We start from the raw sequence: 23000 nt of genomic DNA on the forward strand, positions 1-23000 counted from the left end.
TCCACATATAGTTTGATTAAGCAAGTCAGAATAAAGGTAGCCTTATTTTTCTCTCGTGATTTCCTCCTTGGAGATGTCTGGAGATGACACAAATAACACTTCATTCCTAGCTTCTTCAAGGATTCTTATTTGAACCTTCAAATCTTCAAATTTGGAGAGTAGGTTGTGGATATTATAGTAAAACTACAGTTGTTCATTCACAAAGGACAGTTTGGCCGAGTGGTCTAAGGCGCCAGATTTAGGCTCTGGTCCGAAAGGGCGTGGGTTCAAATCCCACAGCTGTCACTTTTCACATCCTATTTTGTTTTTTTAATGTGGTCCTTTAACTCTCTTTTTTGTCTTCTAAATCCATCCTTGTATTGAAAACTTTCTTGAGATTTGATCCCTCTTTCCGTTTCCGATTAATTTTAGCATTTCTCATAAAAAGAGAAGACATTCTTCATAATTATATATATGAGGGGTTATTCAATATAAGAAACTGAGATTTTTTTCAATAAAAACATAAAAATTCATGAATTATATATATATAGAGAGTATAGCATCTGATTATCCACACCAACATTGAATAATGACCACAAAAAAGCAAGTACATAACTAGCAACCAACTATTACACAACTCTTTCAAGTGTTCCTTCTTCCCTTCTTGCCACTGATCTCTGCAAGAAAGCAGCCTAAAAAGAGAGCAACATGGCAATCTCAATCTCCACACCAACAGCCTATTTCAGCTGTTTTAACTCTTCAAACCAATCTTCCCTTCCATCTTTGCCTTTCAAGCCACTCAAATTCCCTCCATTCTGGCCTTGGCAGAAGGTGAAGATGGGCCCACTTACTGTCTCTCCTATGGGTTTTGGAACCTGGGCTTGGGGCAACCAGCTTTTATGGGGGTACCAAGAATCGATGGACACTGATCTTCAACAAACTTTTAACCTGGCTGTTGAGAATGGCATCAATCTCTTTGATACTGCTGATTCTTATGGGACTGGCAGGTTAAATGGCCAAAGTGAAAAGCTTCTTGGCAAGTTCATACAAGAATTTCCAGGTTGGTATCTTTCTTGGTTTCATTTACTTCCTTGTATTGACTGAATTATGCAGGATTTAATCAACAATGATACTGGCCCTTTTTGCTTAATTACTGACACAGGATTTAATCCAGTTTGTAGTGATTAATTTGATGATCAATGTGGCATAATGAATGCATGATTTCTGTTAATAGACATGAAGTATGATTTCAATATCCACTTGATCGCTGGACTTGATGAAGAAATACTGCTAAATCTTAACCATTGCCCCACCTTTGTGAGCGTCATCCTTGCATAAAGACAGGGAAAGAATGTGTTTTGGTTGTCACTAAGTGCATTCGTGCCTTAATTCTCAGGACAACAGATGCGAAATGACATTGTGATTGCTACCAAGTTTGCAGCATACCCGTGGCGTCTGACACCGGGGCTGTTTGTGAAAGCTTGCAAGTAAACATCTCTAACTATTCTGTTTTCTGTCTCATGTAGTGCATGCTTTCTCTTTTTTTTTTTTCAAAAACTTGACTGTATGCTTCCCTGAAGACACTTAGCTTTATCATGTTCAATATGAACTGAAATGGCTTTGAATGTTTTTTCAGGGCGTCGTTGGAAAGGCTGCAAGTTGAGCAGATAGGCATAGGTCAACTACACTGGTCTACTGCAAACTATGCTCCCCCACAAGAGTTAGCTCTCTGGGATGGTTTAGTTGCAATGTATGAGCAGGTTACCATTACTTATTTTCAAAGGGATTTCAGCTACTAGAAATGCGTGTTGACTTGCAAGAACCTGTCCAGGATCGCAGTTGAATTCTGAATAATATTGAAGCAAATGTTTTTTAGTCCCTATGCAAGACATGAACATTACTAGTAATTATCACACGATATGCATAAACATTGATATGTTTATTTTCATTCAAGAACCAATATTTGCGAAAGAACTTTCTGAAGAATCAACGTGCTTTTTTACTGCACAAAATTTAAAGAGGAGATGACAACAATGTTATCCTTCTTTCTTTTTTACCCATCTTCATCAATATTAAGTAATCAGTTTTTCCTTTCTTTGGTTTTTTTATGTACACAAAGTCTCTATAATTTCTTTATCTGTTGAGATTTCCTTTATAAATCCAAATGGTTAAACTCACGAAAGGTGTTATGTAGGGTTTAGTTCGTGCTGTTGGAGTGAGCAATTATGGCCCAAAGCAGCTCATAAAGATCCATGATTACCTTAAAGCCCGTGGAGTGCCTCTTTGCTCAGCACAGGTATTTACATGCACAATATGTCATGACATTAGCAGAGCAGGTTAGCTGCATAAACAGCAATTTTTTCAGCTATATCTAGCACCATCAATCTCATATTGACACGAAACCAACCACTAGGTACAATTTTCTTTGCTAAGCATGGGAGAAGATCAGATGGAGATCAAGAAGGTTTGTGATTCTCTGGGAATCCGGTTGATTGCTTATAGTCCTTTAGGACTCGGAATGCTTACCGGGAAATATACAAAGTCCAGACTTCCACTTGGGCCTCGGTACTAAGATTTGTGAACTTGCTACTTTAAATGTGTGATAAGAGGAGGTTGCTTATTGACTGCTTGTCCCATAATAGTGATCTTTTCTTCTGTAGGGCCTTCTTATTCAGGCAAATTCTTCCAGGACTGGAACCTTTGTTGAATTCCCTTGGAGAAATTGCACAGAGAAGGGGTAAAACTCTATCACAGGTGAAGTTCAAATTTTTAGTGATTGCTTCTTGATTGTGCCTATTGAAAAATTTACATTGTTTCTTGTCTGAAAGACCATAGGTGAGTAAGCTATGGGTAGAGAATAATATCTATGCAGGTTTACGAAACATGAACTTCTTTCAGAGAAGGCCAGACTCCAATGCATTAATAAAGCAAGATAATCTCGCTTTGTTTCAAGTTTCAGTAGTGCACATGTTATTGAGAGCACAAATGAAAAAAATAAATAAATTATGGGATAAGAGGGCGATCCACAAGCTGCTTATTTAAGTAAAGAATGCCTCTTAAGTCTCTTATATTAGGCATATATTGTAGTTCCAGATGTTTTTCTGTCAGTTGAGTTTGGCTTTTAGCGGCAGACATTCCAAAGCAACAATAGTAAGCAACAATGTGTTACTAATTTAGGATATTATGTTAGCAGGTTGCTATAAACTGGTGCATTTGCAAAGGTGCTATTCCAATTCCTGGAATCAAGACAGTAAAACAAGCTGAGGAAAACTTGGGTGCCCTTGGTTGGCGCTTGAGTTCAGACGAGTTGCTTCAATTGGAATATGCAGCAAGTGAGTCTCCTCAGAAAATGATCCAAAACATTTTTCAGACAAGGTAAGCATTGTATAGAACCTCAGTATTTTTGTTTAAATTTTTCTTGAAAGGAGTTCTATTGACCAAATCATGAGTAACCACAGATGACTTGGGGATAAAGAAATCTATGTACTGGAAGTCCCTGTGACAAGAATTGAAGGCACGGACAAGGCAGAAGTTGAAAACCAGGTAGAAATCCTCTGTTATTAGTACTCAAAACATGAGAGAAAGTTGACATGGGTTGCAAAGAGACTAAATGGAGAAAAAACAATAAGCTGCATCTCCTGCTTGACCTTTATCCCTCATTAGACGATGTTGATGTTGATAATTACAATTCAACAAGATTTGTTAGTCTCAGTGATCTTCGGTATTTCCAATGAACATGTATCTTTTAGTGATTGATAGAAGATTGACCAATTCATTCCGGAGCACATATTTTGAGAGAAACCGTTATAATCCTTACAATTTCCAGTTATCTGAAAATCTGAATGCAAGACTGCTTCGCTTTGGCTTCAAGGATTTGGGATATGCCAGAGCCTCCAATCTTAATCGTCAGGTTATCGATCCCAACCTTGATGGAAATATTTGAATGGAGATGAACCAAAGTTACAGGGTAATGAGGAGATGGTTTGGTATATAAAAGCCAATAATGTCTATGAATGAGTTCACACCTCAAGAATCTCGCCTCGTAGCCAAGTTGTTAAATTGCGCAGAGTGCTCGGGCCCAATCTAGTTATTGAATGCCACTGAGGAACAGAAAACTACCAGGAGCAATAAAATTCGAAAGAGGACATAATGATTTAACTGTAGTATCAAGGATACGAGACTAACTGGCCTTTTCAAAGAGTCTACATGCCTCAAGTTTCTTCCTGTCAACATGTCCTCAGGTCTATGAAATACAGCTTCAGTATAAATGCACTTTCAGAGGCCAAATTGGATTGACCGAAAGCCCGAGTACCTCCTCCACACACATGCTCAGGAGTAGAGAAACGGAAGCGGAAACTTTCAATGCCTATGCTACTGAGAAATAGGAAAGGATGCATCGTTATGAAACTCAGAAAATCATGTTGAAATGTCGTAACAGGAAAGCTCTAAGTGCCCGCTGAAACAAAGGAGAAGAGCACCAAGAGCAAAAGTTCTAGCTGTAACTTGTGTATGAAAAGCCATCTGTTTGCCAGTAATCAATGCTTGCAGACAGGCTAATGGTCAGTCCATCCAGAGATTAATCAAAAACTTTCCTAAAAAAAAGAAGGTTGATGACATGAAAAGCACAACTGAGAAATAGGAAAGGATGCATCGTTATGAAACTCAGAAAATCATGTTGAAATGTCGTAACAGAGAAGCTCTAAGTGCCCGCTGAAACAAAGGAGAAGAGCACCAAGAGCAAAAGTTCTAGCTGTAACTTGTGTATGAAATGCCATCTGTTTGCCAGTAATCAATGCTTGCAGACATGCTAATGGTCAGTCCATCCAGAGATTAATCAAAAACTTTCCTAAAAAAAAGAAGGTTGATGACATGAAAAGCACAACAGTTTCTTTAAATCAGACATGGGAAGAAACTACCGTCAAAATTCCGCAGCATTGCTGGCTTTAGACCAATGTATCCGAAAACTAATCATAAAAAAAGATATAAGGATGTTCCTAAACTAATTAGAGAGCCTTCCTTTAACAAGAGTGCTGGGATTCGAAATTTTCCTCTCTTGTGCTTCTTTGTTTTTTCTTCTTATTTGAACTGCTCATCCCATTCAGGTTCTGTTTGTACTCGAGAAATTTTGCATACAACAAGGTTGGCTATCTGAACATCAACAACATAAAGTATCATCAGACAAAGTGTGATTCCTAAAACGTATGCATTGATGTGAATTACATCACCTTTTCTTGAGTGCTATGGTCATCTTTGTTAATTGGAACAAACTCAGCATTAACGCTGAATTCTTCTACCATCCAATCAGTTTCAGATCCATTGGGTGGGCTTCCTTGATAGAAATTCAGAGTCTTTGCATAACCAACAATTTTATCCTTCCATGTGATCGGGGCTGTGCCTTCGGTGTCAACCGCATAGTAGCCATTCTCTGTTAAGATAATGTCAGCGTCCTTGCTCCTAGTCGAAAAGAAAAACCACTCGTTGGCCACCCCGCCTTTAAAATCGTCTAGTAATTACAAAAGTTAGATTTTCAAGTAATACAAATAATGTCGACTTTATTCATGCTTGATGCAGGAGGTTTTGATGGATTGTATTAGGATCTCGTGGATGGCCTAATATTTATGTATTTCGACTAGATGACCTCACAAGAGTCATTGTGATCCCTTCTTCTTCTTCTGGAAATTATTTGATTTCTATTCCTAAGATTCGGCTGCCACAATGCCGATGTTGCAACTAATTAACAGTGGAAACATGTGGTGTAATGGAAGAAAAGTTAGAGAAAAAAAAAGATGTTCATGTGTCAAAAAAAATATGAAAGAGACAAACCTAAGGGGAGTTTATCAGGGCTTGATGCATATACATCAGTGGAGGGAATAACATCGGCAGGAAGTTGCTGACCCAGAATTTTTTTCTTCAAATAATGAACTATTAGATCATCATCATTAGGGCTAAATCTGTAGCCAGTAAGCACATTCGAAGCTTGCGCACCACTGGCCATACTGATATTTAGACAAACTGTATAGAGAACAACTGTAATGTGTGTGTATAGAGAGAGAGAGAGAGAGATTGGAAATTGAATCAAGTCTAATTTGTGATGGTAAATCCTGATGCTACAATTTAGTATTTTTCCTATTTACAAAACTCAATCAGTGCTTTTCCTATTAAAACTCAACCAGTGCTAACAAGGATTTGATGTTGTTGGACTTGTAGAAACTAAAGGATTATATGGATATGTTATAAATAGATGTAGTGTATAAACTAAAGTCATCATTTTCGATTCAATCATTAAATCATGCTTAATTTACGAGAGATTTTTGAGATCCAGTTCCATGTATGCTTTGTTAGGATATCTGGTACACAGATTTTCGATTTTCTCAAATTAGACTTTAAGGATCTTGTTTGATTTTGATACTTTTTTTTATATTTGTTTGATTTTGGGTTTTTTATTATTTTCCTTAATTTTTTAGGATTTTGATTCTATTTCCTATTAGAAGTCGATTTTCTGGTCTCTTTAAAGTAAGTAAATCTCATTAGAAAAACAAAAGCTTGATTAGACTTTATTTTAGAGGATAAAACTACGAATTTAGAGTTGTAACCCGTTTTGTTCATAAAATCCTGTTGTTTTTTTTGTGCTTCTTGTTGTCTTTTGTGCTTCTTCCTGTGCACCAGGATTCTATCATAAAAGTGGAAAACAGCACTAGTGGTTCAGATTTTGAAGAACTTAAATGCCTATGACTCCGACTCTACCTTATTCAATTCAAGTAGGCTGTTTTCGGGACCAAAGCAGGTAAAAAAAAAAAAAAGATAAGATGTTAAGTTGTGATTTTCGTATTGTAGACTAGATGAAATTATCTTGAAATCCTCAGTCCTTTCTTCACAGCATGCTCAGGTAAAGTTGAGACTCAAAACATGCAATGTACCTTAAGTTTCTGGAGCAAATCAGGCTGGTCTGCAGTCTGTCTCGGGTTGCCAGGTCTCCAGTGTCGCTCAGGCTCAAGATTCTTACAACCCATGAGGACAGAAGACCTGGGCAACTAGTTTTTCTAACATTTTTTAGAGTTTGCATTTTACAAATTTATTTGCCAACTGATGGGAGACTGCTCTGCTCATACCGAATCTATCAACTCCAGAAAGAAGTTGAAAATTCTTCATACTGAACAACAGCACTAGCTTGCCGGAATTCTGTGAGGCAATGCAGCAGGTATGCACAGGGTATTATCAAGCAATATGCGGCATTCCAATTGACTGCTTACAATGCAGACGCAAGCACCAGGACCAGCTTCTGCAAATTGTCACAGGAGACTACATTTTCATGGAGCATTAATGAGCTTTGAGGAAGTCACAAGCCGACCACCTTTGCACGAATAGAGCACCATAAATGCTTCATGTGTTGATTGTAGATATTTACTTTCTTCAACCTGAGAGTTTCTCTAGCACAGGTATGTGCAGTTATGCAGGTTAACAAATCATTACACCTCAAAGGTAGATGGAATGTCCACGAGTCTTCCTCAAGAACAATATAAATCATTCATGTAGCTTTACTTATCAACTTAAACTTTTAGGTTCTGGTTGGGCACAAGTCCTTTGGTGGAGTCACAAGTCCTTTTGTGAAGTGTAGTTTGTCGGTATAAATCAACTTTCAGAGGATAAAATTGAATCCAAGGACGATCAAATACCCAGGTGTGTCTCCTCTAATCACACGCTCAAGAGGAGAAAAATGGCTGCGGTGACGGTGCGGAAGTCAGAAAAGTATGTATCATTATGAAACTCAGACAATTATGTTAAAATCTGAAAACAGGAAAGCGTTGTGTGCCCATTGAAGCAGAGGAGAAGAGCACCAAGAGCAAAACTTCAAGCTTCATGTCGGACAACAATCAATGAAACACTGAGAATGAGATGCATTGTAAAGTTCAATTAAGTTGCTTCAGAAAGTGAGATAGACCATAGGAAACACGCTAGTCAACATGCATTTACAATAGAAGAAATAAGATGAACAGAAATTAATTGAAAATCAATGGACCTTATTGCTGAAGAAATCCATGCATAACATTATGAACACAAGATATCCCGTGAATACAGCAGCTCCCTTGTATAGTTCGAGAAGACGAGCGATCTTGGAGTAGCTGGTCTACTTTTGAACCCCAACGCCCATAAATTTGTTTTTAAGAAAATCTGTACAGTGGAGCTGGTCTAGTTCTGATTTTGAGACTTTCTACATTGACAACATTCTTTTAAATGAAAGCATTCAGGAATGCGGCTCAAGATTAGCCTCATTAAAATCTTATTTTTTCTAAAAAGATTTTATCCAGTGGAAAAGCTCTTCAATGGAACTTCAAATTTTGCTAGACATAACTAAAAAACCACCGGTTCTGCATGGCAGGTCAGGAATGCTGGAATAATCGTATTCTAGGCCGAAAGAATAAACCAGTCAACAATGAGAAAGTGCATCGAATCTGAAGTAGCATTAATCGCAAACTTGGACAAATTATGTTTTTTTCAAGTTTTTTTTTTCATTTCTAACATCAATACATTTTTCTTAAAAAAAAAAAAACCTAAAATTATCAATTTAGGCCGAAAGAATAAACCAGTCAACAACGGGAAAGTGCATCGAATCTGAAGTAGCATTAATAGCAAACTTGGACAAATTATGTTTTTTTCAAGTTTTTTTTTTTCATTTCTAACATCAATACATTTTTCTTAAAAAAAAAAAACCTAAAATTATAAATTTAAAGTTTCTTTTAAGCAAAAAACAATTTAAAACACTTTGAAGAACATGTTACATATAACGGATAAAAACATAAAAATATGAAAACTGAAATGGACAAAGCTGCTGGTGAGAGCATGGTAACTACAAAGCTATCATTGTCTGATGAAACTCGGATCTCAAGGACCAAGTAGCTACAAAGTCAAGTCACCTAAATTCATTTTCTATAAACATACCACTCAACAGAATATTCCCTGTAATCAGATTAAGTGATATCTGCCACATTATCTAAAAGATTTGTGTCAAGTTTGGATCAAGCATTCAAAATAAAGATCACAGTACAAAAGTATTCTAAAACCAAATAACATGAAAGTCTTGAACCCTAACCAGAAAAATATTTGATACCAACACAATCAAAGACAAACATCCAAAAACCTAATAAGAAATGCAGTAACCACGCCTCGTGATCAATAGTCTACTTAATCTTCTTCTTTGGCCTCAACTGCAAGATAAAACAAGATAATCGTGTTAACTATTTTGAAAATAAAACATGTAAGGCAATTGACATATGTGCTGAGATGATTTTACCTGGTTGCTGTGGCCACACTTCTTCTTCCTGCAGTTGACAGCACGAGGATGCAGGCGTGCATAACATCTGTACAGCACATTATTCAACAGTCAGAATTATGCCTGCTATCACCACATAACACGAAGTGCATTCACATATCCGCAGATAAAGATAAAATTTTGAGGCCAAGACATTCAATATCACAACTGCTTAACATGCTGCATGCCTGATAGTAGTAAGGATGTACAGAACTTCTTATGAAATTTTTACCAGCTTGTTCACTACTTAAAAGCATTCTAGGTGTTAGGTATCTTAAATGGGAAATGGTTTAGATGAGCATAAGAACTTCTAGCTATTGATCAACATCGTTAGGGTAGAAATAAATGAAGAGTTATAGGACAATTTAACTTACTTGCGGCAAATCATCTTTTCCTGGTTATATTTCCTGGCCAAAGCCATCAAAGATGGCTCAATAATGCCACCACGAAGCCTCAGAACCAGATGCAGTGTTGACTCTGCACAAATACACAGATTTAAAATCAAACATCCATTACAACCCCATCACACAAAGCAAATATCCAATTCAGGACTGTATTCACATTCATTTGATTGGTCTAGGAGAAAAAAACCACCAAGTTAAAAGTTTTTTATCACAACATTTCACATCTATCTATTTAATGCAATGTTATTTGACAGGGCAACTTTTTTAACCAATGCTTAAGATTTTCTACGATGGGACCATGAAAATTATAATACATCAGCAGAGTTATACCTTTTGAATCACAAGAGGTTCATTTAAACATAATTCAAAAAAAGCCAGAAGCCAAATTAATAAAAACACCAAGCCTATCTAAAGTTTTAATGTTTTTTTAGCAAAACTATATACTTTTCTTTTTATCATTAAGATTCTATACAATACAATCATCATAGTTATAATTATTCAAAAAAAACCGACTCTTTGAATTGCAAACCTTTCATTTAAAGGTAAATGAAAGAATCAAATTGACTATTGTTTATTTTCAATTAAATTTTCTGCAAAGATTCAGCATTCCCAAAGTCACGCCTCTCTTGCAAGAGGATTCCCGGCACGTCAACACCTGGTACGATTCTTCACGTTGCATCGAATTAAACCACATACTCCACTGCTTGTGCGTGCCCCAGTCATTTCCTCTGAGTTTCATTCTTGCGAACGTACTACCAAGGAGGGATACTTAACGCGTTAGCTACAGCACTGAACCGGTCGATACGCACAGCGCCCAGTATCCATCATTTACGGCTAGGACTACTGGGTCTAAAATTGCAAACCTTTCTCTTTTACCATTTAAACTCTCCAAAATATGGCCACTACAACAACTAATCTACTGCTAAATCAGCCCTTGAATAAAAAAACTTCAATTTTACCATAATTGAGCAGGAGCAAGAACTAAACAAAAAAAAGTAAAATTGTTATTCAAGAAACTAACCCTTCTGGATATTGTAATCAGCAAGGGTACGGCCATCTTCAAGCTGCTTCCCAGCAAAGATCAGTCTCTGCTGATCAGGAGGAATCCCTTCCTTGTCCTGGATTTTGGCTTTGACATTGTCAATAGTATCACTAGATTCGACCTCAAGAGTGATGGTCTTGCCAGTTAGGGTTTTCACAAAGATCTGCATTCTGCCAAATGTGAGGCAACCGTCTGAGCCCGCTTTCTTTATATAGTGTGACGGTCAGTGGCAGCTAGGGTTTCACTTCTGTTTTGAGGTGGTGTTTGTATTTTAGGATTGTGGTATGCTGAACGAGAATAGGCCTAAATTTTTTAAAGTCGTGATGATGTCATCCGCGTTTAGTTAATTCATGCAGATCTCAATTTTTGGATAGGCATTGGTTAATTAATTTTTTAATATATATATTAATTTTTAATTTTTTTGAGTAAATAATATCAACAAATGTGAGATTTTCTTTCCCATTGTTTATTTGGATGGTCAATGAAAAAATGTAGAGGTAGGTATTAAAATATTTCTATATTTAGAACTATTATCGAGCTAGAAGTCTTGTAAAAAATATTTCTCACCAGGGATTAATATAATTTTTTTGTTAAAAAGTATAAAAGTAATTATTTTAAATAATAAAAACCATAAAGATTCAACTTGATTTATAATTTGAATTATTAAAATTATCTAATCAATAAGCAGATTATTGGTTCAATTTAAATTTATTATTTTTATTTAAAATAATATTAATTTAATTTTTTTAAAATTTCTTAGTTTTGAGCAATTAAAATTCGATTTTATTTAAACCGAGCCATCCAAGTCGTATGGTTCCTGGTTAGTCAAACAATGCCAAAAATAGTTTAAAATAAAACTCATTTAGGTTAGGCAAGTGAGAAAGGATTGAAAAAAAAATCACGGCTGAAGAAAACTATAATTTTTAGATCTGGCCCGGTAATCGGTCCAGTTTAAGGTCTAGGTTTCAAATTTTAACCGGATCATCCGTGTCAATTTTTTTCAAAAATCAAAACGACGTTGTTTTTTTTAAAAAAGAATTGACCAGCAGGTTGCAACATGTTTTTTATTGGATCAACCAGGTCATATTGAATTTTTTTTCCTTCATTTTTTAACCCGGTCTAGTTCCAGCCCCCCGATCAGCCAGGTCTGGAGTCAACTCGTTGAACCAGCCCGGATTTTAAAATTATACAAAAAAAAAAAAAACTCTTTTATGGGACCCGAACCTTGCGGCACACTTTTATCCTTCCTCAGCATGGTCTGTCCACCTCATCAGAAACCCAAGGTCAAATTACCTTTTTAGTTGATCCCTCAACTATTCCGAGTGTTTCATATAGCTCCTTGTCGATTAAATTTGCTGATGTAAACCTTATACTTCACGTTTGACTAGATGATATTGCGGTAGCTGTTGTGGCGGTGATTTGAAAAAAAATATTTTATAAAAAGTATTTTTAGTTGAGGTTGGTTTGAAAAAATAGATGTTTGGTTAAAACTGTGGTTGAAATTGAAGTTGAAGAAAAAATAGTTTAACGTGTTTAGTTAAAAATATTTTTTGAAATTGAGGTTATAAATTATTATTTTTTAAATATATATTAATATTGATGGTTTTAAATTTAAATATTATAGAATTAATTACTCATATTACATCATGAAATAAATAATATTTTATATAAAATATTTTTTATTATTCCATTAAACTATTTATAATTCCATTAAGTAAAAATTCACCAGATAAAAACTATAGTTTTCAAAATTTTTTGAGTGTGTAATAAAATTAGATAAAATATTATCAAGTATAAAATTGATACTACAATGCGAGTGAATTTACTTGATTGTATTTAAAAAAAAAAACTGCTAAAAAAATTAACACACTAAAAAAAAAAAATGTTCATGTGAACAATTGCACCGTTTATTGTTTTTTAAATACAATTTAATTATCTTGCATTGTTCATGGTAATGGTACCGTTCATATATTAACAATGCAATTAAAATAAACAGTGCAAGAAAAGCATCATTTTGCTTTTCTTTTCCTGCATCTCATATGCAACATGTAGGGTCCATATGTAATAAATTATGTATTTTTCTTTACTAAATAAGTTGTATTTGCGCTTTAAACAAAACACAGATACATTCTCGTTAAACAAATACATTTTGCCGTTTGTTTGCAGGAAAGTGGTTTCCTTTTAGAAAGTGAATTCCAGGGAAAGTGAATTCCTGGAAAGTGAATTCCGGGAAAGTATTTTCCGATGTTTGGTAGTGTTATGGAAAATGAACTGGAAAACACTTTCCAGTGTTTGGTTGTGTTATGGAAAATGAACTGGAAAATAATTTAATAATGAATTAAATTTTTTTTCAAGTTTATCTAATATATATAAAATATTTAATATAAAATATTTAATCACTTACAATTGTCATAACCCAATTTTGACCTTTTTTATTTTTATTATTTAAAAAAATAATAAAAAATAAAAATAAAATAAATGAAGGATGAATTAAAATTTGGGTTAAGGGCAACATGATTGGAAGTTTAAAGATTTAATTAAACTCTTGACTAGGTTAATTAATTAAATCAAGGGTTTAATTGGAAATTGATTTAATTAAATTTTAGATTATTTTAATTAATGAAATCAAGAGTTTAATTAAAGAATTAAGGACTTAATTAATAAAAAACCTGGGACTTAAATAAAATAACTTTTGCATTTTAATTCACTGCTACAGTAGCAATGAATTATAATTCGCTGCTACAGTAACTGTGAACTGTAGTGGTGAATTATAATTCGTCATCTTTGCATTTTAATTCACTGCTACAGTAGCAGTGAATTATAATTCGCTGCTAGTAGCAGTGAAACTGTAGAAGTGAATTATAATTCGCTGCTAAGTGAATTATAATTCACTTGCACGCCAAATGAAAGTGTTTTCCTTTCTTTAACCGAAGGAAAACACTTTCCTTTCTCAAAGCAGTGATTGTATGTTGATTGGAATTAAGTTTCCGTTGACTTACTGTTTCAGTTTGTTACCAAACATGGAAAGTAAGGAAAACGAATTCCAGGAATTCGTTTTCCTTGAAACAAACAGAGCATAAGTTAAGAGTTTCTCATCTCACCATCTTATATAGTTTCTGGAGTTCATTTATTTAATTTTTAAAGCTCTGTTTAGTAACGGTGTTTCAATATGTTTTTAAAATTTGTATCTATATAATAAAATATTAAATTATTTTTTTTAGATATTTTTAATTGTTTCAACATGTGAATATCAAAAATTTTAAATAAAAAAATAATTTAAAAATCATGCTAAATTAAAAAACAAACACTCTATACGTGTGGACTTGTAAAAGAAACAACCAATCACGGCTTTCCAAGCTCTCACAGCGAGACCCACACATTGCAATGATACACGTGTACCTTTCTCCGCATAGTTTGTAACGCCATCTCATAAAAAAAAAAAAACCCAAAATCCCAAACTGTATCCTTCACCTACCATCAATCCAGATCATCAGAGAATCACAAGTGCTTCAAACAATCTAACGGCTAGAAATAAATAACTCACACTTTCCATGGCTACTGCTTCTTCATCTCTCACCTTCTCCACTTCCCTGCCAAAATTTTGCAGACCCTACTCCATTTCTATAACCCCACCACCACAAGTATCAGTCTATTTCAAGAAACTCTCTATCAGTTCTTCTTTAAAGATATCAAAAAGAACAACAACAAGGGCATCATCCATGGCTTCTTCTGGGATCACCACCATTGATCAGAATAACAAGAAGGTAGTGGAAGTGTTTGATACGGAGGAGGATTTGGCTGTGTCTCTTGCAAAATACACTGCGGATTTATCTGATAAGTTTGCTAAAGAAAGAGGGGCTTTCACTGTTGTTGTATCTGGTGGTTCTCTCATTAAGTCCCTCAGGTATTTGTCACTGTAGTCTTGCTTGATTAAACCAGTCAAGTTCATAAATTTGATGTTCATTAATGGATTGATGATGATGGGTTCTTGATGGTTTGTGATTTTATTGCGGGGTTCAGGAAATTGGTGGAGGCACCTTATGTGGATTCAATAGATTGGTCAAAATGGCAAGTGTTTTGGGTGGATGAGAGAGTTGTTCCTAAAGATCATCCAGACAGTAACTACAAACTTGCTTTTGATGGTTTCCTCTCAAAGGTATATTTATCTTTACTTGTTTTGTAACATTGTGGTTTTTTGGCTGAAAACATTACATTGATATCATCAGTTCATGTTATGTGGTCACACTTCAAGCTATGTTGTTCTTAGTATCATGATCTTCCCTTAGGAAATTATTGATGATGGTTTGATTGTCTATTGTCAGTTTGAATGGTGTCATTTCTGTTTTTTATCATAAGTTTAGAAATATGAGTATAGATCATTTAGGTGGCCCAATTGATTTTTCTGAGAAGTCTAAAAAAGTCATTTTTTTTATTTGTTTTATATTATATTATTAGACATTGGAGATAGGTATTCCACCAAATGGAGAAATGCTGAAAATATCTGATCATGAAAGTAGGAATGCTCTTGCAAATCTAGTTCCTTTTTGTCATAAATATCAGACTTTTGATGCTAGTTTGTGTCCTAATTTAACCAGATACGCCTTTTTTCTCCTTAATTTTTTGCAGGTACCAATACCCCCAGGTAATGTTTATGCTATCAACGATGCCCTGTCTTCTGAGGGTGCTGCGGATGATTATGAAACTTGTCTCAAACATCTGGTTCATACTGGTGTGATAAATATATCTTCACTGAGCGGGTTCCCAAAGTTTGATCTCATGCTTGTGGGAATGGGTCCAGATGGACATGTAGCCTCTCTGTTCCCCGGCCATCCACTCCTCAAGGAAAACCAGAAATGGGTTACTCACATCACAGATTCTCCAAAACCACCCCCAGAGAGAATTACCTTTACCTTCCCTGTCATCAACTCATCTGCACAAATTGCTCTTGTGGTGTGCGGTGCTGGTAAAGCTAGCATAGTGCAGACAGCATTGGGAAAGAGTCAAGACTCTGAGGTGTTTCCTGTTCAAATGGTTTCACCTGAAGGGGAGTTGAAGTGGTTTTTGGACAAAGATGCAGCTTCAAAGCTGTAGGAGAGCGAATGTAACTTTATGAGTTCAACAAATAAGAGTCACGAGCTGCATGATTGTTTCTGCTATGTTGTTGATCAGTAGATGTGCTACTCGTTGTTGTAATCTCAGTGATAGTTTTGGATCAGTGGGGATTTTGTTCTTGTACTTGGTCAATCAAAAGACTTACATTGTATGGAATGTTGTTAAGCAGCTTTTTAAAGAGAATTTTTTTTGCGGATACGATCATGCTTGTATTTCACAGATTTTTATTATTGAACTTGTTGATTCTATAGTTTCTGTCGAGTTCTAATAATTTTTTTCCTGATAAATACCTGTCTATGCAGAAAGAGCCAGAGGTCATGGCACTTTATTCTCAAGGCAAATCCTGGCATTTCATTCTTGAGGATTAGATTTCTGGTTCTCTAATTAAGGCATTCAGGTCTGTCGCTCTCTCCCACTTAATTAAATTTGTAAAGTTCTATCATTTTTTGCTTGCCTTGAATTGAGGACGACGGGTTCTTGTTGGTTTATTGTAATCTTTTGTTCATTTTAGGATATTAGTGGAATCACCTTTTGCGGATTCAATGAATATGTCAAATGGCATATGTTTTGGGTGGATGAGAGAGGTCTTCCTAAAGATAATGCTGGCATTAACTACAAACTTGCTTTTGATGGTTCTCTCAAAGGGATATCTCTTTCTTTTTTAGTAATAACATGGTCTGTGTACCTGAAAGATAATATTGATATCATCAATTCATGTCACGTGATCATTTCTTCAAGTTACCTTGTTCTTGGGCTTAGGATTTTAATCTTTTCAATTTGGAATTGTCTACTTCATGTCTGGACAGATGTCTGTTGCCAATTTGAATGATTTCTTTGTTAGGCTCCAGTTGAGTTTGCTGGGTAGTCTAGAAAAGTCATGTTTTCAGGTAATTATTTGTTTGACATTAAAGTATTGGACAACGGAGAGGTGTTCCTCTGACAAATGGAAAAGCTATGAAAAGATTCTGACATGAAAGTAAAAATGGTCTTACAAATCTATCTTCCAGCGCAACAAATGAAACCCTTAAAATTGAAGCTGCCTCTGATTGATGTTGAATTTTTAGTCATTGTTAATGCTAATATTTTGATGTTGAAAGTAAATATGTTGAAAATTGAGGCAGGTTTATTTCTTTTGTTATGGATATGAGAGAACTTCCTTTTATCGCCATAACAATCTTAATCTCTTGTTGAAACTTGTATGTCCAAGTAACTGACTCACAAAACATGGTGTTTGTGTTTTAATTTGGGAGCTTATGTCCTTTTCTTTGTGAATATTAAGACTTCTGATGCTAGTTTATGTCCTTCAACTAGATAAACTTTTAAATTTTCAGCAGGTAAGAATTCTCACCGGAAACATGTGTGCCATCAACAATGCACTGTCAGCCGAGGAAGCAGCTGACTGCTGATAGTCATGAAACCTGTCTCAAACACTTGGTTAATGCTGGGGTGAAGACGAATCATCAGTGAGTGGTTTCCCAAAGTTTGACATGTAGCTTCACTTTTCCCTAGGAATCCACTTCTCAAAGAGAATCAGAAATGGGTTTCTCACATTAAAGGCTCACCGGAACCACCTCCAGAGAATTACTTTACCTTCCCAGTCATCAACTCATCTTCATGCATTGCCCTTGCTGTGTGCAATGCTAGTAAAGCTGGTGCAGTGCAAACAGCATGGAGAAATAGTCAAAATTCTATTGTGCTGCCTGTACAAATGTTTAACCTGAAGGGGAATTAAAGTGATTTTTAGGCAAGGATGCACCTTCAAAGCTGTAGAATGAAAACGTCTTAGTATTATGAGCAAGTGATTTTTAGTATCTTGTTTAACATTCTTTTGGATATGATCGAAGGATTATTGAAAATCTGTTGAAGAAACGTGGATGTGCCTTCAATTTCTGAGCTTGGTGTCCACGAAGATTAAGTTGTGATGATATCCTCTTCTATCTTTTTTCCCTGTAATTATGAACTGGTTCTTCTGATATTATACACTTCCTGGACTTCCAGATCTTCTTATTGCAAGAATGAGCTCTTTATAGTTCTTAGATGCCGCACAAATTACTATCATCATACCCTATCAACCGCAGAACTTAGTATGTAGCTGGACTGCCGTGTATTGATTTTTGATATTCTAAAATAATCTTGACCCACCTGATTGTGGCCTTGGTATCTATTCGATAGTGATTTGTCTGGTCAGTTGTGTTAGCTTTGTGCTTCGTGCTTTATCTTTGTTTGTAATCAGCTTCACACTTTATGCTTCATGCTTCCATCTCTTTATCTTTTTTATGCTTCGTTTTCCTCGTTCTTATACTACTATTATTATCTTGGCAGGTTCTCTGTTATTGTTTTTAGGTCAAGTTTCAAGTCATTTTTCCACGGTTGCATTCAAGTGAAACAAAGAACGGTGATGCATTTGCAACTATATAGATGCCCTATTGGTTGATGCTATTCTCCTTACTTCTGCTTTATATGCGTGATTTTCATTTATTCCTTTTCTTCAAGTGTCACTATTAGCTTTACGCCTCATTCTACATCCTCTCAAGATTCATGCTTCCAGGGAAGACTTGAAGAAAGTGTGAATGCATCAATCTGGATGTGGATAGCTTGAGGGATAGATGCTTTGTTCGGGAACACGGCCAACTGCAGAACTGACCGTGTTCTCGGTATCCGAAAGCTAGTCCAAGAATAACTTTATCTTAAAAATAAATAAAATTATTATAATTTCTTGATGGTTATGTTAAAATTCCAGAATTATGATTCTTATACACAAGTGTTTGGTACTTCTTTGTTGCAGCCAAAGTTGATAGTAGAACAGAAGAGGTTTGACCTGAATTATAATGAATGAAAGAAGAGAAGATTCAAGGTTGTTGGCCGCCGAGGAAGAGAATTTGCCGGCTCTTCCTCAGAAGAGAAGTATACGCACTGCTTATCTACAGGTTGACCATGGATAAAACAGAGAAATTTCATCAAAACGAAAAAACAAAGAGATTGGATTAAGCAAGAGACATCTCTGTTACATTTCAAATTTGATGTGCTTTGAATCAAAACTCTAAACAACCATGGAAAAAAAGGAAATATTCTCATCTATTTAGATGTTAAATAGTTGTTTTCAGACTCTGAAAATTTTCATATTAACCAAGTCCTTCCAGGTTTTCATGAGGGAATTGGATACTGGAACATGAGGAAATATTCAGGTGAAGCAATTATTGAGTTTTTTCAATGTATTTTTTATTTGAAAATATATTAAAATAATATTTATTTATTTATTTTTAATATTAGTATATCCAAACCATAAAAAAAAATTAATTCAAAATTAAAAAAAATCAAAAAATTTAAAAAACACAATTCAACTGCACAAATAAACACGTTATTCCTCAAATTAGTTCACCCATCAATTCAGACAACGAATGTGTTTGTAATAATGCCCTTACCATGATGATGAAAAGGAATTGTTTTGAATGTCTTAAATTCAATTTCTATCATGGCATTTTGAAAATGTGATATATATCTTAACTTTTATTTGGACATAGGTGTGAGTGGATTTTTCATCTTGATACAAGTGTGGGGGAGTCCCTGTCCCTTCATATATGCGTGGATGTGAAACTTGTAGTATTTTTTACTTGATGTGTCATTCATCTATAAGTCGGATGTGAAAGGCATCAAAAAAAAAAAGAAAAAAGAATACTATCATATAGTGCAAGAATTTTCTCAACGTAAGATCGGGTTAGCAACTTTTTAACAATTATTAACAATAATTTTTTTAATATAAACATAGACATGGATAATCATTACAAATAATCTCACTAAAAAATTATATCATAGATTTTTACCAAAAAAGAAGATATCAATCATTGAAATGTCCGCCATTGATGCATTTTTGGCCAAAATGTTTCAACGTTCAAGAATGTAGGACCAAACCCTGTATTTTTTTGGTCCAATCTTGTTAATAAGAAGATTCAACCATTGATCAAAGTTCGACGGCTAGAGATAAAAACAAGCACCACGTGGTTCCATGGCGGCAACCTCATCACAAACTTTCTCCACATTCTTCAGACAAAAACCTCGTTAAATATTCCCATTATAATAACAAAACACTACGTTGTATTTCTTTCCAAGAAACCAATAAGCGCAGGACTGTTTCTGTGGTTACTGGCACAGAGTTCAACTGTTCAAGAGATTTGTCTGCTGCTGCAAAGCAAAGTCTTCATCATCATCATTCATGGCTGATCAGAATAACAAGAAGGTGGTGAAGGTGTATGACACGGAACAGGATGTGGCTGTTTCCTTGGCCAAATATGTTGCCGATTTGTCGGCTAAATTTGCTAAAGAGAGAGGGTCTTTCACTGTTGTTTTGTCTGGAGGTTATCTCATTGACAACATCAGGTTAGTTACTGATCATTCACTTGATTTGATCATATTCTTATTTGGAAATGTTGAATATATGTGATCTAGTTTTTTCGTGAGAGCTAGTTTCGGTACAAGTTTCCTGTATGGTCAAAAGACTAGGATTTAATGTTAGGATTAGGGGATTTATGAGAATTTTAATTTATGCGATTTCATGTGTGAGTTGAGTTTGATCTAGCTAGCTGGTGACTGGTGGGTTTGAAGTTTTTTAAAATTTTGGCAATTGATCATGGTGTTTAATGGGTTGGGATTTTTGTTTTCAGGAAATTGACAGAGCCGCCTTATGTTGATTCGGTAGAGTGGTCAAAATGGCATGTTTTCTGGGTGGATGAGAGAGTTGTTCCTAGGAATCATGTTGACAGTAACTATAAACTTGCCTTTGATGGTTTTCTCTCCAAGGTAATAACATTCTGCTGGTTTTCTCTCAAATTTATTAACATTTTGCTGTGGAATCATACATTTGATGGTTTTTGCCTAAATATTAACTGAGGAATCAATGTGAATATTGTGATGAATGAGCTTCCATGTTATAACTCTTGGTTCTGCAAAAGTAAAGGCAAATTTGTTAACAGAAAAAGTCCCAAGGAAACAATCTAAAATGGAGATATTGAGTGAAAGGGGAAAGGCTTGTCTGGTTATTGTTTTAGTTATTTTGCATAGAGAAGAGAAATAATGATGATTGATAAGTGAACAAAAATATTTAACCAGTCAAATAATTTTGAAAAATGGCCTTCTTAAAGTGGATTGATCTTGTTACTGAACTGATTGAAGCTGAATTGGAAAGATTGTTATTGCTCATTTTCTTGAATGTTCTTTAGCTGTGATGTTATCATCATCGATTTCTTCTGGTGCGTACGAGAGAGAACACTCTAATTTTTATGAGCACAGTAACAGCGATGTCTCGAAGGCGCAGAGTCCTTCAATTTTTATGCAGTTGATGTTGAAATGGTGGTATATAAAACCTTAAAGGCTCAGAGTATTCCTCATGCTTATTCCACTCCTAATGTTGCTGGTTCCTGTCGTTTTTTAATCAGAAAAACCCTGACTTCTTCCCGGTTTTTCGTAGGTACCGATCCCCGCCGGTCAGGTTTATGCCATCAACGATGCCCTGTCAGCTGAAGGTGCAGCTGAGGATTACCAAACCGTTCTCAAGCATTTGGTTGATACCGGGGTGTTAGCCAAATCATCGGTGACTGGATTCCCAAAGTTTGATCTCATGCTTCTGGGGATGGGTCCGGATGGACATGTAGCTTCTCTGTTCCCTGGGCATCCACTTCTAAAGGAAAATGTGAAATGGGTTACTCACATTATGGACTCACCAAAACTACCTCCACAGAGAATTACCTTTACCTTTCCTGTCATCAATTCATCTGCATATATAGCCATGGTGGTGTGCGGTCCTGGTGAAGTTGATGCGGTTTACAAAGCATTGGGAAAGACTGCAAATCCCGAATTGCTGCCTGTTCAGAGGGTGACACCAGAAGAAGAATTGAGGTGGTTTTTGGACAAAGTTGCAGCTTCAAAGCTGCAGGAGTGAAATGATTCCCTAGCTTTATTTACAATAAGACTAGCATCTTGTGTATGCTTCGCTGACTGTGATCAGTATGTTTACTAATGGCTATTGTAATAAAATCTCAGTAACTGTTGAGGAACAGTACTGGGGATGTCTTCTTGGTGGCCTTAATAAAAAAAAATGATGAAATATCGTTTGAAGCTAGCTTGATGTGTTTTTAGCTAAAAGAATCTTCTCTAGTTCTCATTTTTCTTGCCTTTTCTCCATTTGTCGGCATTCATCCGATTCCTTTTCCTCCCTAACGAATTCAAGATTACCATTTTGCTCTTTTACCGGGGTAGTTCTTCCCCATTTTAAGATTTCTGCAATGCCCTGATCTCGGGATGGGGACGATTTTGTAGCATGCATTGCTTCTTTTTGGAACTGATCAGTATCCGATTCTGTTTATGCATAGACCCATCACTGCTGATTGCAACGAGACCGCCGGGATGCTAATATTTGAACGGGAAAGTCCTCCAGGATTCTTGCCTGTTCAGTATTAAAGATTGAACCAAATGTTAGGTTTGTTAGGTGTGTTGCCATTTAATGTGCCTAACATTACCATTGACCAGCAGCCTTTGTTGAAGAAGATGGCAGCCACCATTGACTGCAGCTGCAGCTGCTGGAAAATGAAGAAGAGAAGCCACCATTCCTGCTATAAATAGGCACTAAGTGTAGAGAGCAAAATGAGAGAGAGTTGAGAGAAAGAAAGATGTGAGAAATGTAGGAGAGAGTGGGCTGCCAAGTCAGCCAACAGTAGCTGCCATTGCAGCACTAAGAAGAGAGAAATAGAGTGAGGTTGAGAGTTGCCAAAGAGGGGATGATTCCTCCTCCTCTATTGTTGTAAATCTTGTTCTCTCCCTATATAATCAAATGGCTTCTCCCGTGGATGTAGGCGGTTTGCCGAACCACGTTAAATATTGTGTCAGTGTGCTTAGCCTCCAATGGGCAAATATCAGAACATCACCGGTCGGAATTCCCAACAATTGGTATCAGAGCATATGGTTTGAAGTGGTGTTTGATTTTTGCTCAAAAATGAAAGTTGTCAAAATTATGTTTTGACCATACCATCGTGTAGAGGAGGACGATACGAAGCCACTGGTGAAAACGGCGTCAAAATCGGACGTCGGACATGGCCGCACTCTCCATCACTCTCCGGTGAGGTGGCGGGCCACGCGCGCAGACGCGCCCCACGCGTCTTCTTCGCCC

At 35.9% G+C, this 23000-nt stretch overlaps 5 protein-coding genes and 1 non-coding gene across 11 annotated transcripts; 4 read left to right on the forward strand and 2 right to left on the reverse strand.

The window, feature by feature from the left end:
* The first annotated feature begins 205 nt into the window (after positions 1-205).
* On the forward strand, positions 206-285 carry TRNAL-UAG (transfer RNA leucine (anticodon UAG)). The gene has a single exon. It is a non-coding gene; the product is annotated as a tRNA-Leu (tRNA).
* Positions 286-545: 260 nt separating this feature from the next.
* LOC118057083 (pyridoxal reductase, chloroplastic) lies at positions 546-3766 on the forward strand. Of its 2 annotated transcripts, XM_035069538.2 has the most exons (8): positions 547-1039; positions 1376-1466; positions 1616-1739; positions 2174-2275; positions 2393-2544; positions 2640-2733; positions 3173-3354; positions 3438-3766. In XM_035069538.2, the coding sequence occupies exons 1-8, from the start codon at positions 688-690 to the stop codon at positions 3439-3441; spliced, it is 1101 nt and encodes a 366-aa protein (XP_034925429.1). In that variant the 5' UTR covers positions 547-687; the 3' UTR covers positions 3442-3766. The 2 variants fall into 2 exon arrangements, with proteins under 2 accessions (XP_034925430.1, XP_034925429.1); XM_035069539.2 differs by lacking the exon at positions 3438-3766 and having other exon boundaries at positions 546-1039; positions 3173-3358.
* Positions 3767-5055: 1289 nt separating this feature from the next.
* Positions 5056-5974, reverse strand: LOC118057156 (NAC domain-containing protein 41). Its single transcript, XM_035069663.1, has 3 exons — positions 5803-5974; positions 5205-5482; positions 5056-5127 (listed from the first exon to the last, which is right to left on the reverse strand). Exons 1-3 carry the CDS (start codon positions 5972-5974, stop codon positions 5056-5058), a joined length of 522 nt encoding a protein of 173 aa, XP_034925554.1.
* Positions 5975-8976: 3002 nt separating this feature from the next.
* Positions 8977-10925, reverse strand: LOC118057084 (ubiquitin-ribosomal protein eL40 fusion protein). Its single transcript, XM_035069540.2, has 4 exons — positions 10712-10925; positions 9661-9763; positions 9269-9335; positions 8977-9182 (listed from the first exon to the last, which is right to left on the reverse strand). Exons 1-4 carry the CDS (start codon positions 10899-10901, stop codon positions 9156-9158), a joined length of 387 nt encoding a protein of 128 aa, XP_034925431.1. The 5' UTR covers positions 10902-10925; the 3' UTR covers positions 8977-9155.
* Positions 10926-14188: 3263 nt separating this feature from the next.
* Positions 14189-18935, forward strand: LOC118057086 (6-phosphogluconolactonase 3, chloroplastic). 5 transcript variants are annotated; one of them, XR_012168026.1, is made up of 6 exons: positions 14189-14636; positions 14753-14888; positions 15359-15992; positions 16147-16241; positions 16356-17307; positions 18167-18935. XR_012168026.1 is itself a non-coding variant. In XM_035069541.2 (3 exons), exons 1-3 carry the CDS (start codon positions 14284-14286, stop codon positions 15821-15823), a joined length of 954 nt encoding a protein of 317 aa, XP_034925432.1. In that variant the 5' UTR covers positions 14189-14283; the 3' UTR covers positions 15824-16042. The 5 variants fall into 5 exon arrangements, 1 of the variants encoding a protein (XP_034925432.1); XR_012168023.1 differs by lacking the exon at positions 18167-18935 and having other exon boundaries at positions 16356-17735; XR_012168025.1 differs by lacking the exon at positions 18167-18935 and having other exon boundaries at positions 17176-17735.
* Positions 18936-19893: 958 nt separating this feature from the next.
* Positions 19894-21956, forward strand: LOC118057087 (probable 6-phosphogluconolactonase 4, chloroplastic). The gene is made up of 3 exons (XM_035069542.2): positions 19894-20218; positions 20503-20638; positions 21306-21956. The coding sequence occupies exons 1-3, from the start codon at positions 20055-20057 to the stop codon at positions 21774-21776; spliced, it is 771 nt and encodes a 256-aa protein (XP_034925433.1). The 5' UTR covers positions 19894-20054; the 3' UTR covers positions 21777-21956.
* Positions 21957-23000: the final 1044 nt, after the last annotated feature.

This window comes from Populus alba, chromosome 15 (genome assembly GCF_005239225.2).
Source record: "Populus alba chromosome 15, ASM523922v2, whole genome shotgun sequence".
Taxonomy (NCBI): Eukaryota; Viridiplantae; Streptophyta; class Magnoliopsida; order Malpighiales; family Salicaceae; genus Populus; species Populus alba.